The sequence below is a fragment of the Pelophylax lessonae genome (genome assembly GCF_965119305.1).
Source record: "Pelophylax lessonae genome assembly, chromosome: 2".
NCBI lineage: Eukaryota > Metazoa > Chordata > Amphibia > Anura > Ranidae > Pelophylax > Pelophylax lessonae.
This window is the reverse complement of record NC_138769.1, coordinates 435533633-435549492: the sequence shown is the minus strand read 5'-3', so window position 1 is coordinate 435549492 and position 15860 is coordinate 435533633. Positions and strand designations below refer to the sequence as shown.

The window sequence follows — 15860 nt, the reverse complement described above, 5'->3', positions numbered from 1 at the left end:
AATATGGCTAATGTGTACTAGGCTCAAAAGAGAAGGAAGGCAAAGGGGTTGGTTTACTAAAGGTAAATAGTCTGTGCACTGCAAGTGCACCCACAAGTGCACCCACAAGTGAACTTTAAGTGCAGTTGCTCTAGCCCTGAGGGGAACATGTAAGGGAAATAAAAAGAAAAACAGCAATTTTGCTTGCACATGATTGGATGATAGAAATCTACAGAGCTTCCCCTAATTTCAGGGCTTCCCATCAGATCTAGAGAAACTGTACTTGCAGTGCACTTGAAGTGCACTTCCAAGTGCACTTGCAGTGAACTTCTAGTGCACTGTATGTTTGCCTTTAGTAAATCAACCTCAATGTTTCTTACACTATGGAGTAAATAAGGGTAATGTGAACTAAACTGGAGAGGGAATGAATATGGTGTTTATTGCACTATTGAGTGAATAATAGCAATGTGCACTTTAATAGAGTAAGAATGAAAATGTGTTTTTTTGCACTACAGACTGAATGATGGTTATGTACACTAGGCTGGAGAAAGAATAAAGATTATGTTTTTCGCACTACAGAGTAAATTAAACTAATGTACCCTAGACTGGAGAGCGAATGAATATGATGTGCATTGTGCTGAAGATTACCTGAAGATGATGTTTGATGTATAATGTACTGGTAAGTACTTGGAGATGTTGCAGTACAGAGGGAATAAGGATAAGGTCCAATGTGCTGAAGAGTACTTTAAAATGATATGTGGTTCACCACAGACTGCATATGAGTAACATGAATGAGGGGCATGCATGATACAGAGCAAAACAAATTATAATATGTTATGTACTGCAGGCTGAATGTGTGATGTGTTGCAGAGTAGCGTAAATGTATTTATTATAGGCTCAGCCTCCCGAGTAGTGCATACAAATCTACATCGGCAGTTAGACAGATGTCAAATCGATGTCAGTCAGAAAAGCAGAAGATGCATTTCTAAATAGGTTCAATGTCAGCAGATCTGGCATCTTGCCTTCGTTAAATCACATTCTCATATTTATACACTTTTTCCGTAACCTGTCATGGATGCAGTTTTGACAAGTTACTAATTGATATTACCTGATTTTATAAAAATGTGTGGCATGAATAAAAGTAATCTATGGTAAGTAATTGTGGTGTTTATGCTTAGTAATTTAAACAATAGACAGAGCAAGAACTAACTTTGCAGAAGTACTTTTTTAAAAAAAATGTGTATGCTTGAAGGCAATTGGTCTCATTTACAACCGTTATACCAAAAATATCATATGCTAAATGTCTTACAGTTGCATATCCATATTCAGTGCTGAACAATGATATGCAATCATCATTGAATAACATACAATATGGAATGTTAAACAGTGCTTAAAGCGGAGTTCCGGCCTCGGAAAAGTTTTTTAGATAAAAATACCCCGGGACAGTCAGGGCTTGTGCATTTCATAATGGATAGCCTCTGAACTGTCCCAGGTTGCACTTACCTTTTAGAAGAAATACTTACCTTGAAAATGTCTTGTCCAGCGCTGCCATCTCAGGTGTGGGCAGCTGAAGCCAGAGCGTCCTCTTCGATGTCCTCTTCCGTGTCCTCTTTAGTCCCAGAATGCCCTGCACCGGTCCCACTTGTCAGTTCCAGGGCAGGCACGTCATCCCTGCACAGCTTCTGGGCATACCCATGATGACTGCACCGTAACTGACGAGCGGGGCCGGTGCAGGCGCATTGATTCCTGGGAGCGATGACATTCAGCTCCCAGGAGTCAATGCAAGCAGGAAGAGACGGTGCGGGCCGCAGAGGGAGGAAGTGAAAGAAGAAAGGTAAGTATATTTTCTTCAATAACAAGGTAAGTAAACAAAAAAAAAATCGGGACTAACCTTTTTCAGGTGATTGTCAGCAAGCGGATGGCCCAAAATGGTTTTTGAGGCCGGAAATCCGCTTTAAAGTATATGTAAATAAAAACACTAAAACCCTATTTAACATGTTCCTATACATTTAAAAGTCAATCATTTTAGATCTGCTGCTTTTTGGAATTATACTTGTGAATCTTTCAGTTAAAGTGTCTTTATTCATTCATTTCCTGTTATAGGGTGACAGTGCTTGGTTTCCGTAAAACATGTTAAACATTTTTCATGTTTTTTACCATTATGAAACTGAGAAATGCCATTCAACTGTCACTAGAGGGCATACTTTTAGACAGGATGTAAAGAGGCCGCAGGAAATCAAAAGCACTGAGATACATAAAACAATGAAAAAAGACAAAGTATTTGGATAGGGTGAAAAGAGATTAGAACATCTGTCAGTTTCTATTGCTATCTGGGCCCCCATTAGGGAAATTCACTCTCTTTTTTTCCTGTTTGCCATTATTTAAAGTGAAAGTAAAATAAAACCCTACATTTTGGGTTGTCCCCTGAAAAATTATTGAGGAGAAATATTGCAATGGAGACACTAGTTCTGGTGACCTGGGGGTCCCCAAGAGATTCCCTTAAATATGCAGAGATTTCCTCTCACTTCCTGTTCTGGCTATGGGATAGGAAGTGAAAGTAAATCTCCCTAATGGGGCACAGGTGGCAAAAATATACCCTCCCTAAGGTATTTAAAAAAAAAAAAATGTTTTGACTATAGTTCTACTTTAAAACTTGAAAGCAAATACCATAGTCTATGACATAGTGCTTTATCAAACAAAATGTCAACCAGTTAAGTTTTATATCTTCATTAGGGAGGTACAAACTCTTATGAAATAAAGAAAGGCACTTTAGATGTCTAGGACAGCTATACATTTATATTTCTAAGCAGTAGGATATACTTGCAATCAGCCATGAAAAAAGAAGTGCTTACATTGTTTGGTAGGAGAAAACTGGAATAGAAAAATGCTAATTTTTTAACACTAAATTGCAAATAGTAAACATGTACAGTAACCCAATTAAGCAAGCAGTCAGAATTTAGCGTTCATTTGGTCCGCCTCTAAGCTGCTAACATTTTTAAATGGATGCTCTGAATAACTATAAACTATAGATCTTTTCTCTGCTATTATATGTTCATCAATGTTTCTATTTTTAGCCATACCAAAGTATTGCAACTCTGCAATTACCCATCTATGTTTTTCTTTCATTATAAGAACCACAAAACTTTCTTGACTTTACTCCACATTACTGCACCCCGTTGCAAAGATCACTGAAGAGGTAATCTATGACATTCTCCTTATACTGTATGCAGCCAAGGTTATAACGTATTGCTATTTTAGAACTGAACTGATGACTATACTGATTAGTATAGCTCAGTGTTTAAACATGTTACATTTAGAGTTGCTAAAAAAGCACTTACGATCAGATGTTGATAGTACCACAGGTCTTCTCTTTAGTTCTTCAAGTAAATGATTTACTGTATTCCACTCTTTATTCAAATCTTCTAATTTTCTCTGTTAAATGCAAATACAATAGCTTTTAGCACTAATACTTGTCACCTACATGAACATTACATTATGTTAACAATATACATCCATATTGGCAATGCTTTGTACAACTGAACTTAATAAGTGCGATTATCTTAAATTTGTAACTCAAAGCCTGTGTAACATACAATAGCCATGTCAATACATATTGTATTTTTTAACTATATTACTGTTCTGACAACCCTTATTGGAGTGCAGGCTGCCGTGAGCAAACTTTGTATTATATGTTGCTTTATTTAATCCTTTCCTCTCTTATTAAAATATAATGTAAAAAAGGAATCCAGCATTTTCATCAGATGCAAACATACAAAGGTTTTGTTTAGTAAAAAACAAAGGAAAAATACGTTTTTTTTTTTTAATATAAGAGAACACTCCCGAATTACATAGAATTACCAGGCTTTGGGCACCCAAAGCCATAAGATGTATGTCTCCAAGTATTTTGTTTTTAAATAATACATTTTGTTTAAAATTTTGAAAAACATACAAAAACATATATAGTAAGGTGGAAGAAAAACCCCTTCTCCCAAAAAAGCATACGTAGAAGTCCACAGGAGACATAATACAGGGGAAGAATATGTACAACTAGAATACAGGACAGGGCATGGCAAGGGGCGTTAAAAATATAAAGAACCAATATTGTCATTGTCAAAATGGTTAAAAGTGGAGCCCTAAACAGATACAGAGATTGGAGACCAGACAAATATTAGGGTAAGGGAAAAAAATGGGGAAGAAGATTCAGCCGAGGCAGGTTTAAAGTTAAAATATGCATTATTTGGGTTCGGTAGCAGACGAGCCAGGAGGTGGAGTAGGGGGTAGAGAATAAAATCAAGGTTTTGGTAAAGTTGGGATACCTTATAAATCAAAAAATGTCCATCAATGTGTCCATTAACCAGTGCATGAAAATTATTATGTTGATAATGATCACATCTTCTTCCTTGGTGGCATGATGCACCAAGGAAACAGTTTTCATGTTTTTATCCCTGAGATAGGAATGTAGCTAAAGCACTGGATCAGATCCTTCTGGTTTTTTGGGAATGAGGATACATAGGGGCCACTTGGGATTGTTTTGGAAATAGACAAATCGGAAAAAGCATTGAAGGTTGTGTTCAGAACAGACTGAGGGGTGAAAAGCCATCAGGCCAGTGTTCTTGCCATATTGCAACTAAAGAATATTTTTCAAAATTTCCTCAACAGTAAATGGGACTTTGAGTGAAGCAGCAAGTGTAGCTTTCAGCTGTTCTGGAGATGTAGTCCTGCAGAGTCATCGAGATTGAAGAGCTGGGGCACGTGCAGGTTGCGTCACAAATGTTAGAGAGATCTGAGTAATATTTGTGAAAAGACACAGCAATAACTTCATTCAGTTATGTACCATTCCTTTAGTGGGGGATAACATCTTAGAAATGCACATGTGGGATTGCTTCTCTCAAATTGACAAGCAAAAGGTCCACTGCATTTGTTTCCAAACTCTTACATGTCAGACAAAAGTTATTGTTGATAAATCAACCTGTGCACGTGAGTTTTTGTAGAGTTTGGAAAGTAAGGAGATCGTAGACCATGGATACTTAGGGGGAGATTTACTAAAACTGGAGCACTCAAAATCTGGTGCAGCTGTGCATGGAAGCCAATCAGCTTCTAACTTCAGATTGTTCAACTAAGCTTTGGCAATAAAACCTGGAAGCTGATTGGTTTCTATGCAGAGGTGCACCAGATTTTGCACTCTCCAGTTTTAGTAAATAACCCCCTTAGTTTCTAGTGACTGTATATCCAACAGGATATTTTTTTTTCAGGTGCACCCCATGAGCAATCAATATGCCTTTAAGATGGATTTAAAAACTTTCAATTTCATTGGGGATGCAGAAAATCTGAAATAAATTGACTAATAGCCAACTGAGTTAGTGGCTCTTGCAGAAGCCGGTCAATCAGCCGACAAGAGGAGAATGGTTTGGATGTATGGGGAAGAGAAATGAAAAGAAAAATGATCAAACCATAACTGCAACCCTATATGAGAAAATGGGAAAAAACTAAGCAGACAATGAAAAAATAATCAAATCTGCTGCACTGCGTTCACAAGTGACATGTGTAATCAAGATTGGTGGGATGCAAAATAAACTACAGATCAATCAGTTGTAGGTTATGCAAGTGTTGTTTCAGCCTATCCTATCCCAGGATTGTCAAGCCTTACCTACAATCATAAAGCTTGTGAAGGAAAGCAAAGATCACAGATGTCTATTCCTGATTTGGTAGACAGACATTATTTAACATTAACTGCCTGTTGTATAGTTTTTATTTCAGGAAAATAAACCTATTCTCCTCATCCCTAAGTCAATGAATGTCAGAGAACACATGGGAGTATTTCTGTGGAACTTTATATCTTTCAATTTAAAGTGCGTCATAGCAGAACAAAAAAGGGGATCAACATGGCCTGTGCAAAGTGATGACCCCATGCTAAGATCCCAAGCGAGGGAGGGGCAAAACACAAGGAAGAAAGGGAGAAGGACTCTAGCATGCTACAGAAAAGGGAGTCGGATAAGAAAGGGGTGAATTCAGGTCAAGGAGGCAACAGAGAAGGGAAGGGAGAGGGACAAGAAGAAGGTGAAAAGGAAACCCTCAGGGTTGTTCATTAAGTATTTGTTATTCCTTATGTGGCGATCATCCAGGTCACCTATGTGTGACCACAGCATCTGGTGGTCAACTTAATGAGCCAGGGCTGTTTGTTGAAGCTTCAATTGCATGGTCAGGGACTTTGAAACTACAGTCTCTAATGCCTCCACGCAGCCATGGAAATCCTGCAGGATTCTGGGTAAGTGACAGGAGGTTGAACTATTCTCAGACCTGTGAAATAAAGTCCCTATGTTCTTTGTGGTGTCCAGGGGATCCCCACAGTCTGGAGTTTGTATGTTTTCATATCTTTCTTACCCATTGCAGATGAGAAGAAGGTACTGCAATTAATCTGGGTTATGAAAGCTTGTATTAGGTGCCAGAACATGCAGCCATCAACAAACAACACCCCTAGAGTTTTCCCAAACAATACCAATTACAGTTGGTTCAGGAAACAACCGCATGTCTCTGGGCAATTCCAAGACAAGTGCTGATACTACCTGACCAATCAACCTTAAGGGAGAAATAAATAAACCAGATTTAAATGTCCTGTCTGATCAAAACGTTTGTTTGTGAGATGTCTAGACAGCACAAAATCTTGCACACTCAGGCAATATAAGCAGTAGTGGAAGGCAGACCAGGTCAAAATCAGGAGAGGTGAGCTATCACCCTTAAGCTTTAGACACTGGTGGGATGACATTACTGCTCTAAGGAGTCAGCAGCATTGTCAGCTCTCTATAGACAGACACACTCACTGAAGCTCTTCCATTGAGATTTATGAGATGCTGTATGCAGCAAATATAAGAGCAGCAGTGGTTTGTTTAATAGGTGGTAACTAGGGGGTTTTTCAATGGCATGTTGTTTCTGTTTGTGCATATACATGGTGAGCACGTATAAATATCATACATTTAGCAGTCAGTCATTTAGAGGTATATTTTGCAATGCTTCCTTTACGTGTTAACAGGTACCAAATAAGACAATTCAGGATTAAGCAAAAGACTGTAAGCAAAAGTCTACAAGTACAGAGTATACAACACTACAACTTTATCTGAAAAAAAAGCAAAGATATTTATTTTAAATGATTTACACATGAATTTACAAACAGTTCTACCTTGTTGTTTTAGTATACAAGTCACTTGGGAATGAAGTATACAGCATACCAAACTGTCATAGTTCATTGTTAGATGGCAATTTATTTCCTCCTGGGCTCAGGAGAACAAAGAGAGGCTACAAAAATTCACAATGCCTTTTTAGAAGCAGGTATTTAGATGTCAATATATCAAAAAAACATATTTCCATAAAAATATAAAAACAAAAAGAATAATTTTATGATACTCAATAGAGACAAACTTGAAATTGGCTAGTCTGACTTTTAAATGCACATGCCATATTCATTCTTTTCTGTGAACTTCGAAATGCTATGAGCATTGCATTCTTTTAAAAGGTCTTTTTTAGGGAGGTGAAGTAACTAGCTCAAGGTCACCTATCTAGAAGATAATACAGAAGAAGCACAAATTATTTATGTTATAAAACAAAAAAAGAACAGTCACTCACTTTCTTCCATGCCTCGGCATTGAATACATTTCTAACTTTAGTTTGCCAACTTTGGCATAAAATGTGTATAAAACATAACAGTAATAGAGAAATGAAATCTTGCTATAGATAGATATAGAGATCTAGCGATAGATAGATAGATAGATAGATAGATAGATAGATAGATAGATAGATAGATAGATAGATAGATAGATAGATAGATAGATAGATAGATAGATAGATAGATAGATAGATAGATAGATAGATAGATAGATAGATAGATAGATAGATAGATAGATAGATAGATAGATAGATAGATAGATAGATAGATAGATAGATAGATAGATAGATAGATAGATAGATAGATAGATAGATAGATAGATAGATAGATAGATAGATAGATAGATAGATAGATAGATAGATAGATAGATAGATAGATAGATAGATAGATAGATAGATAGATAGATAGATAGATAGATAGATAGATAGATAGATAGATAGAATATTTTATTTATAGTTGACAATGATATTGTTTCCATGACTTATTTTGCCATATGTACAGTATAAATCTGCTACAGCTCATACTGATGACAACACAGTCTTTCATGTTTTATATTTGCAATAACTACCCATCTGCACTGGCACAATGCACAGAAGAGCAAAAATGAAAAACTGTTTTTGCCAAGGTATGAAAACATAGCTCCGAGCCTTGTACAAATTAAACCAATGATGTATCACATTTTGAACAAAAGAAAGCTTTTCTAATTTCTCAACTTCTCACGAATAGCAGGTGCCTAAAGTTTTAAATAGATAGTATATAATATTTATGCATCATGCCTTATTATGTAAAGAATTACATTTCCAGTAATGTATTCCATAATCAGTTTTAATGCACAAGAACCAAAGCTTATTTGGTACAAAAAATACTAGCATTTGCAAAAACTATCCTGCAAAATCAACCATATCGTCTTTGGTCATACTGATACATTTAGAGAAGGTCACCAGTGAGCAATATTTGACTTTTTTCATTTTCAGATTTTGCTCAACGACTAATCTGTGAAATTTTATGGCCTTTATTAAAATGTTATTTTTGGTACATAGTACTTGTTTAGTAAATGTACTAATGAATGGTTCCACTGTTAAGATGTAGACTCAACATAAAAAAATGTTATGGAACTTACAATATGACCACAATGTTACAATTGTTATGAAACTGGCATTTTTCAAGTGAAATGGATATTTAACTTTTAAAATTTACTCATGAAACTTGTTTTCATCTTCAAATTAAATAAAGACTTCATTATTTTATTTTCTAGCTAAGTAATAACCCATATGATAATCGTTCAGAACTGACGTTTACATAGACATTTGTCTGTAGAATTAAGTAGACTACCTCTGTCCTCTGTTTTAGCATTACTTAAAAAATAAAGTTTGTCACCCTGACAGTGTCCTTGTAAAACCCCCTTCTCCTTTATCGGTAGTACGCAACTTAGCAGCACTTCTATACTGCCTCCTTTTCAGCCATAAGCCCTCCTCTAAAATAAAAGTACTTTGGTCTAAGAGTCAATCGCTTGGCCCAACGGGGGTGGGGGGCATTACTGCTGCTCTCATATCTGACACCATCTGACACCATCTGACACCATCTGACACCTTAAATTGAAATTAAAATAGTTGCAGCAGAGAGGAACTGCAATGGAGTATTGATAAGGTGAGTATGGAATGGTGGGGGCCATTTACTACAACAGAAATATTTCCTCCCCCTGCATGGGCAAGGTGGCAGTGTTTCTTTATGCACCATGTGTGCAAATTATGTCAGTGTTATCTTCTCTGGCAGACAACAAATGTAAGTACATTTTAGAATACTTTAATAAAGGATCCAAGCAAACAAATTTTTGTAAAAGTAGCCATTCTACTGTTGAGATATTCTAGTACTGATGAAAAAGTAGCACATAAGGAATGCAGTAAAGCTTTGGAGTTCTAATGTTATTAATCTCCTTGGCTAGTAACTGTAAAAGAGATTGCTTGATATTCTTAATTCTAAAAAAAATATTATTTGATTTCTTTACTATAGCTGCTTTCTAAATTACAAGTTACTCTTTTTTTACCAGTCTCTTCAGCTTTTGAGAATACTTGAATATTTCCTTTTAAGGCTGCTAAGTAAAACTGAACTTCCTCTATAGCTGTGCATATACTGTATTATTTGGCTTCCGCAATAAAGAGGGAACAGAATGAAACTGCTTGATATACTCGCGCGTCTGTTCTCTGTGCTAGCCCAATGGGTTAATATTATTACAGCAGATAAGATCATCTTGCACAATATGGCGAGTCTATGAAAGGGGGCTTCTAGGTTCCGATGAGCCCCCTACCCGCAACCCCCCCCCCCACAACCACAGCTCAGGGTTGTAGGGAAGAGGCCCTTGTCCCCATCAACATGCGGACAAGGTGCTTTGGGGTGGGGGGAGACAGAGCCCCCCTGCCCAAAGCATCCACCGCCCCCATGTTTAGGGCATGTGGCCCAGTTTGGTTCAAGAGGGGGCCCTCGCTCCCCCCTTTCCTGACCTGCCTGGCTGCATGCCTGGATAAGGGCCTGGTATTGATTTTGGGGGACCCCACACTATTTTTTCTTTCAATTTTGGCATTGGGTTTCCCTCCAAATCCATACAAGACCCAAAGGGCCTGGTATGGATTGGGGGGGGGGGGGTACACGCTTTTTTTTTTTTTTCATTATTTTTTTTTCATTATTTTTTTACTGGCATATTTTTTATTCAGCTGTAAGCAGGGAAACCCAGGATCAGCGGGGAAACCCATTGACAGCTGATGACTCATCAAAGGACACCGCGGGTTGGCTTCCCAGCACCGTTCCCTAGCAACTAACTTACACTGGCTTTGCCCAATCAGGATGCAGAATCCACTGTGCAGCACTGCAGGGTGTTCGTCGGAACAAACGCCCGACGAACACCCAGCAAATTCGGGTGCTTGGCTAACAGCTGAGCAGGTGAATGTTCAGCTCGAACTCATGCTCGGGCCGAACCGTTCGCCTATCCCTATTCACCAGATACTTTTCAAAAAGCTGGAACAAGATCTCATAAAACATATAGAAGGTAGAGGGAGCTGTTACAGAAGACCAAATTAGGAATAAGGTAGCTATAGATTCCAACCATCTTGAGAATATTAAAAAGGGGCTTTTAAAAGTCTATGGACACACACACCACACTGATTTTATTATTATGCAACAGGGTAAGTTAGAATAAACTCAGTGGTGTATTTAGGTCTAGGCCTGACTAAACTTGTGCACCCCCTAATTTAAATATGACTCACTCCTTCCTGTAAAGGCCAGACCCCTTTCTTTTTATGAACCGCCCTGTCATCCGTAAACCACAGACCACAAGCACAGCGTATCAGTGCCCATAAGTTCAGCCTCATCAGTGCCCATCAGTGCAGCCTTATCGGTGCGCATCAGTGCAGTATTATCAGTGCCGCCTCACTACTGCTTATCAGTGCAACCTTATCAGTGCAGCATATCAGTGTAGCCTCATCAGTGGCCATCAGTACAGCCCCATTAGTGGCCACCAGTGCAGCCTATCATTGCTCATTAGTGCAACCTAAGATATTTGGACTTCACTGCCACTGATTGTAATTATAGCAATATTTCACTTATTTTTATAATGACTAGGAAGTCTGTAGTCATTATACAAATAAGTAAAATAATCAGTGGCAGCAAACACAAGTCCAAATATCTTATAAGATAGGAGTAATCTTACTAACGCAGTGGCATAATGCGACAGCACATATGAGGTGAGCAGGTCCAAAATATTATTGCCATCATATACAATTAAAAGTCTTAATTGTATATGATGCGATTCGATATGCTCACTCAAGGACAAGAATGTTTAAAGAAATGAAATGATATTATTGACATGATGCCTGCCATACCTGGGGGTGGAGGAGGGTAGGTGGAGCATTAGGCTGCAGTGCCACCCTTACTAGCATTGGGGGCCGTCGGGCCAGTTGTATTAAGTGTGGTCGGCGGTCTGCGGTCTGTCCTCACCTGCTTGTATTATAATACCAGCAGGTAGCAGTGTGACCACTTTATGGGGATGCCAGACTGATTTGCCTCCTGGACCTTGCCCTCTGGCCTAATTCCCCTCATAAGACTGGTACTATACTAAAAGTGTAGCGCAAGCCGGCGGGGACCCTTTTCATGCAGGAGCCAGGAGAAGCTTTGTGCGGGGTGCAGCTTTTTTGTTGCCCCCCCTGCAAAGTGCCGCCCTAGGCCTGGGCCTTGTCGGCCTAGGCCAAGATACAGCACTGAATAGACTGCCGCCTTTTACAAAAAGCTATGGCAAGCAGCAGAGAGTGCTGGGCTGACTATTAATCCCACCACAGATGCCCCCTCAGCTACAGACATGCTATTTTTTGGAGGTCTTAGACTGGATATTAAAGAGGTTGTAAACCCACTTTGTTTACATTTACCTATAGGTAAGCCTACATTAAGGCTTACCTATAGGTGCTATAAATATCTCCTAAACTTTAGGAGATATTTACATTGCATGCAGTCGATGACATCATCGGCACATGCGCTCTGCAGGAATGGCCACCCATGGGGGGCGTGCAGAGCGGCGATCGGTGCTGCGGTGTGTCACTCTGACACACTGCATCTCCAATCTCGGTAAGGAGCCTACTGACATAGGCTCTTTACCATCTGACCAGCTGTGTCCAATCACAGCTGGTCACATAGTAAATAGGAAGTGCCATTGATCGGCTTTCCGCAGTTCGTGCCTAACAGGCACGAGTAGAGGAGAGCCGATCTGCGGCTCTCCTGACAGAGGGGGGGGTCTGCACTGGTAATCAGAGAATTGATTACCAGTGCAGACCCTTAGGGAGGGGGCCACTAGAACCACCAGGGATTCCCACCCATGACCCCAGAGATGCCCACTCATAACCCCAGGGATGCCCACCATGGCCACCAGGGATGGAAATCAGGGCTCCCGCCATTGCCCTCTCCATCAGTACTTCCCGCCAGTGCCCTCCCCATCAGTGCTGCCCACCAGTGCCTACCGTTGCCATATATCAGTGCCACCCACTAGTGCCCATTATTGCCCACCAGTGCCACGTGTCAGTGCCCATTAGTGCCGCCATCAGTGCCGATCAGTGCCGCCTATCAGTGCCCATCAGTGCCACCTATCAATGCCCATCAATGCCGCCTATCAGTGCCCAGCAGTGCCACCTATCAGTGCCCACCAATGCTGCATATCAGTGCTACCTATCAGTGCCACATATCAGTGCCCATCAGTGCTGCATATCAGTGTTGCCTATCAGTGCCACATATTAGTGGCACTGATCAGTGCCACCCCATAAGTGCCTCCTCATCAGTGCCTGTCAGTGCCGCCTCATCAGTACTCATCAGTGCAGGAAAAAACTTATCTATTTACAAAATGTTATAACATAAAAAAAATTTTATTTGTTTAGCAAAAAAGAAAAAACCTTGTGGTGATCAAATACCACCAAAAGAAAGGTCTATTTGTGGGAAAAAAATGACATAAATTTGGTTTAGGTACAGTGTTGCATGACCGCGCAATTGTCACTCAAAATGCAACAGCGCTAAAAGCTATAAATTGGCCTGGGCGGGAAGGGGGAAAAGTGCCCGGTATTGAAGTGGTTAAAAACAGAGACAGCTATCAACCTAAAGGGAAGTCCGCTTGGATACACGTCATTGTAAAATTCTGGTAAATTGATTGTGTTTAGGGACATTTTAAAAGGTTATATGTGCTTGTCTTCAATGGTAATAGTGCTGCTGTTTACAGTAGTATGAGTAACTGCCACTTGTGTATATGAAGGATTTGATTGGCTGTACAATCTACACTGTGGTCTTACAGTAAAAGCAACCAAACAATCCAGTGTTTACCCTAGTCTCTTATGGAAAATGCATCTTAAGATTGTCCAAAAAGCAAATAGATTCAATTGCTGGGTCTGTTCAAGCCATCCTATAGGCATAGCTGAACCAGCAATGATAGCAATATTTGTCCCCTACAATTTGACTATGAATGAGTCTGTTCCAGTTAACAAAAGCCTGAACAAGCAATGGCCCACCCCTATGATGATTGTTGGGGCATTGGTATAGGAAAGAACTTCACTAGTACAAATGCAACCAGCTGCAGCAAGATTAGACAACCTCTCTATGCTAAAGACAAACATGGCACTCAACTTATATGCTGCAAGCTTATTGGAAAAGGAGGCAACATTGGAAAGAATAGATGCCCTAAAGGCCTTACAGTAGACATAAGTGCACTCAATATATAATCCCAACTGGACTAGAAACCTCACTTCTTTGCAAGGGCCAACACTGTAACATATCCTTTTTAAATCCCTATATATATTCCTCATTCTTTGTAGATGATTGGATCATACAGAAAGCTAATATAAGCAAATGCTTTGGATTGCTTACCCACTTTTACTTTCTTTGTGGCATGGCATGGTAAAAAAAAAAAAAATCCCAATAAGCGTATTTTGATTGGTTTGCGGAAAATGTATCTCGTCTACAAACTAGGTGAAAGATTTACTTCATTTTTATTTATTCCTTTTTTTTTACTAGTAATGGTGGCGATCAACAATTTTTAGCGGGACTATGACATTGCAGTGGACAGATCGGACCCCTAACTGACATTTTTGACACTTTTGGGGGGACCTGTGACATTACTACAGTAATCAGTGCTAAAAATATGCACTGTTACTGTAATAATGACACTGGCAGGGAAGGGGGTTAATCCAGGGGTGATCAAAGGGTTAAATGTGAGCCTAGGGTTTTTTTTCTAACTGTAAGGGGGGTGGACTTGTGAAATCAACACAGAGACCTGTGTTCCTAAGGAGGAACACAGGAGGTTTGTGTTGATAGCTGAGAGAACAACGGTGGGAAAAAAAGGACATAAATTTCATTTTGGTACAGCAATGCACGACTGCGCAAATGTCTGTTAAAGTAACGCAGTGCCGAATCGCAAAATAGGGCCTGGTCAGAAAGGGGGCAAATCCTTGGGGGGGTAAAGTGGTTAAGAACTACAGAGACATTTAGTAAAAATCAGCACACATTATGCACATTGTCAGGCACACATTTAAGCCCTTGATCACCCCATATGTTAGCCCTTTCCCAGCCAGTGTCATTACTACAGTGACAATGTATATTATTAGCATTGATCACTGTATTAGTGTTACTGGTGATGTCAGTGGCAGTTAGTCAGTTCCTGTAAGAGACCTCGTCACTGGGGAAATTGGAACGTCTTACGGCAAAACATACGTTGGGAGGGGACGTCAGCATGCCTGTGGGGGTGCCAGACTCTGTTTGATGATTGAATGATTGTTTTTTTTTACTTCCCTTTGTAAGTATATGTCTTTTGAATAAACTTTTTTATTGATGTTGCACAATGAGATGTTCCTTCCATATTTCTGTGTGCATTATGCACCTTCTACGGAATTGATAGTTGGTTACATTATGTCAGATTGTGGAGATGGGAAGAATGCATCCATACATCTAAAACAGAGCCAGTGAAGTGTTATTACTTGCCTGTGGGAGGCTTAGTTGCTAAGGTGATTTAAAACTTTTTGGTAAGAGGCTAATCCCCTTTGTTTATCTTGGAGTGGAGCATGTTGGGGTGGCCATTCACAGTAAAATTCTGTCTGGAATACACCTGTGGAACACCATTTACTTCAAATAATTAGTTTCTGCGACTATTACATATTGCACTTTATTGTTTCATAGGACTTTGCACTTTACGGTTTACAAATCAGCATTAATTGATATATATATATGCTGTTTATATAAGTTATATTTGCCATACTTTGTTTTACATTTGCAGCTTGATAATTTGATATACACTAAGGAGTATATTTGATACTTGTTATATGGTTTACGGATATTGGCATGTGCTATATTTTTGTCTTCAGCTGTCGTTATTTTTGATTGTATTCATCCTTGAATGTTTATAATAATTGTTTTTCACCAAGCGCAGGGATTTCTCATTACCGTATATACTCGAGTATAAGCCGAGTTTTTCAGCATGTTTTTTCATGCTGAAAATGCACCCCTCGGCTTATACTCGAGTCACTGACTGGAGTGTCTTTTTAAAAATGGCGCCGCTCGGCGCCGACGTGTCACTGCGCATGTGCCGCATGCCCGGAAATAGCCGAACGTGTTCGGCTTTTCCCGAGCATCGGTGGCGCATTTGCGGTGACGTATGGCGGCGCCGGGTGGCGCGTTTTTTAAATCGAAGACGGCGCCTCACCGACAGGTAAGT

At 39.6% G+C, this 15860-nt stretch overlaps 1 protein-coding gene across 1 annotated transcript in view; it reads right to left on the bottom strand.

The window, feature by feature from the left end:
* The window catches only part of DMD (dystrophin), a 3625631-nt gene that overhangs the window by 1241536 nt on the left and 2368235 nt on the right, over positions 1–15860 (bottom strand). Inside the window, exon 50 of the mRNA XM_082246191.1 lies at positions 3318–3411. Within this exon, the coding sequence (XP_082102317.1) occupies positions 3318–3411 (94 nt within the window). The remainder of the gene's footprint in view (positions 1–3317; positions 3412–15860) is intronic.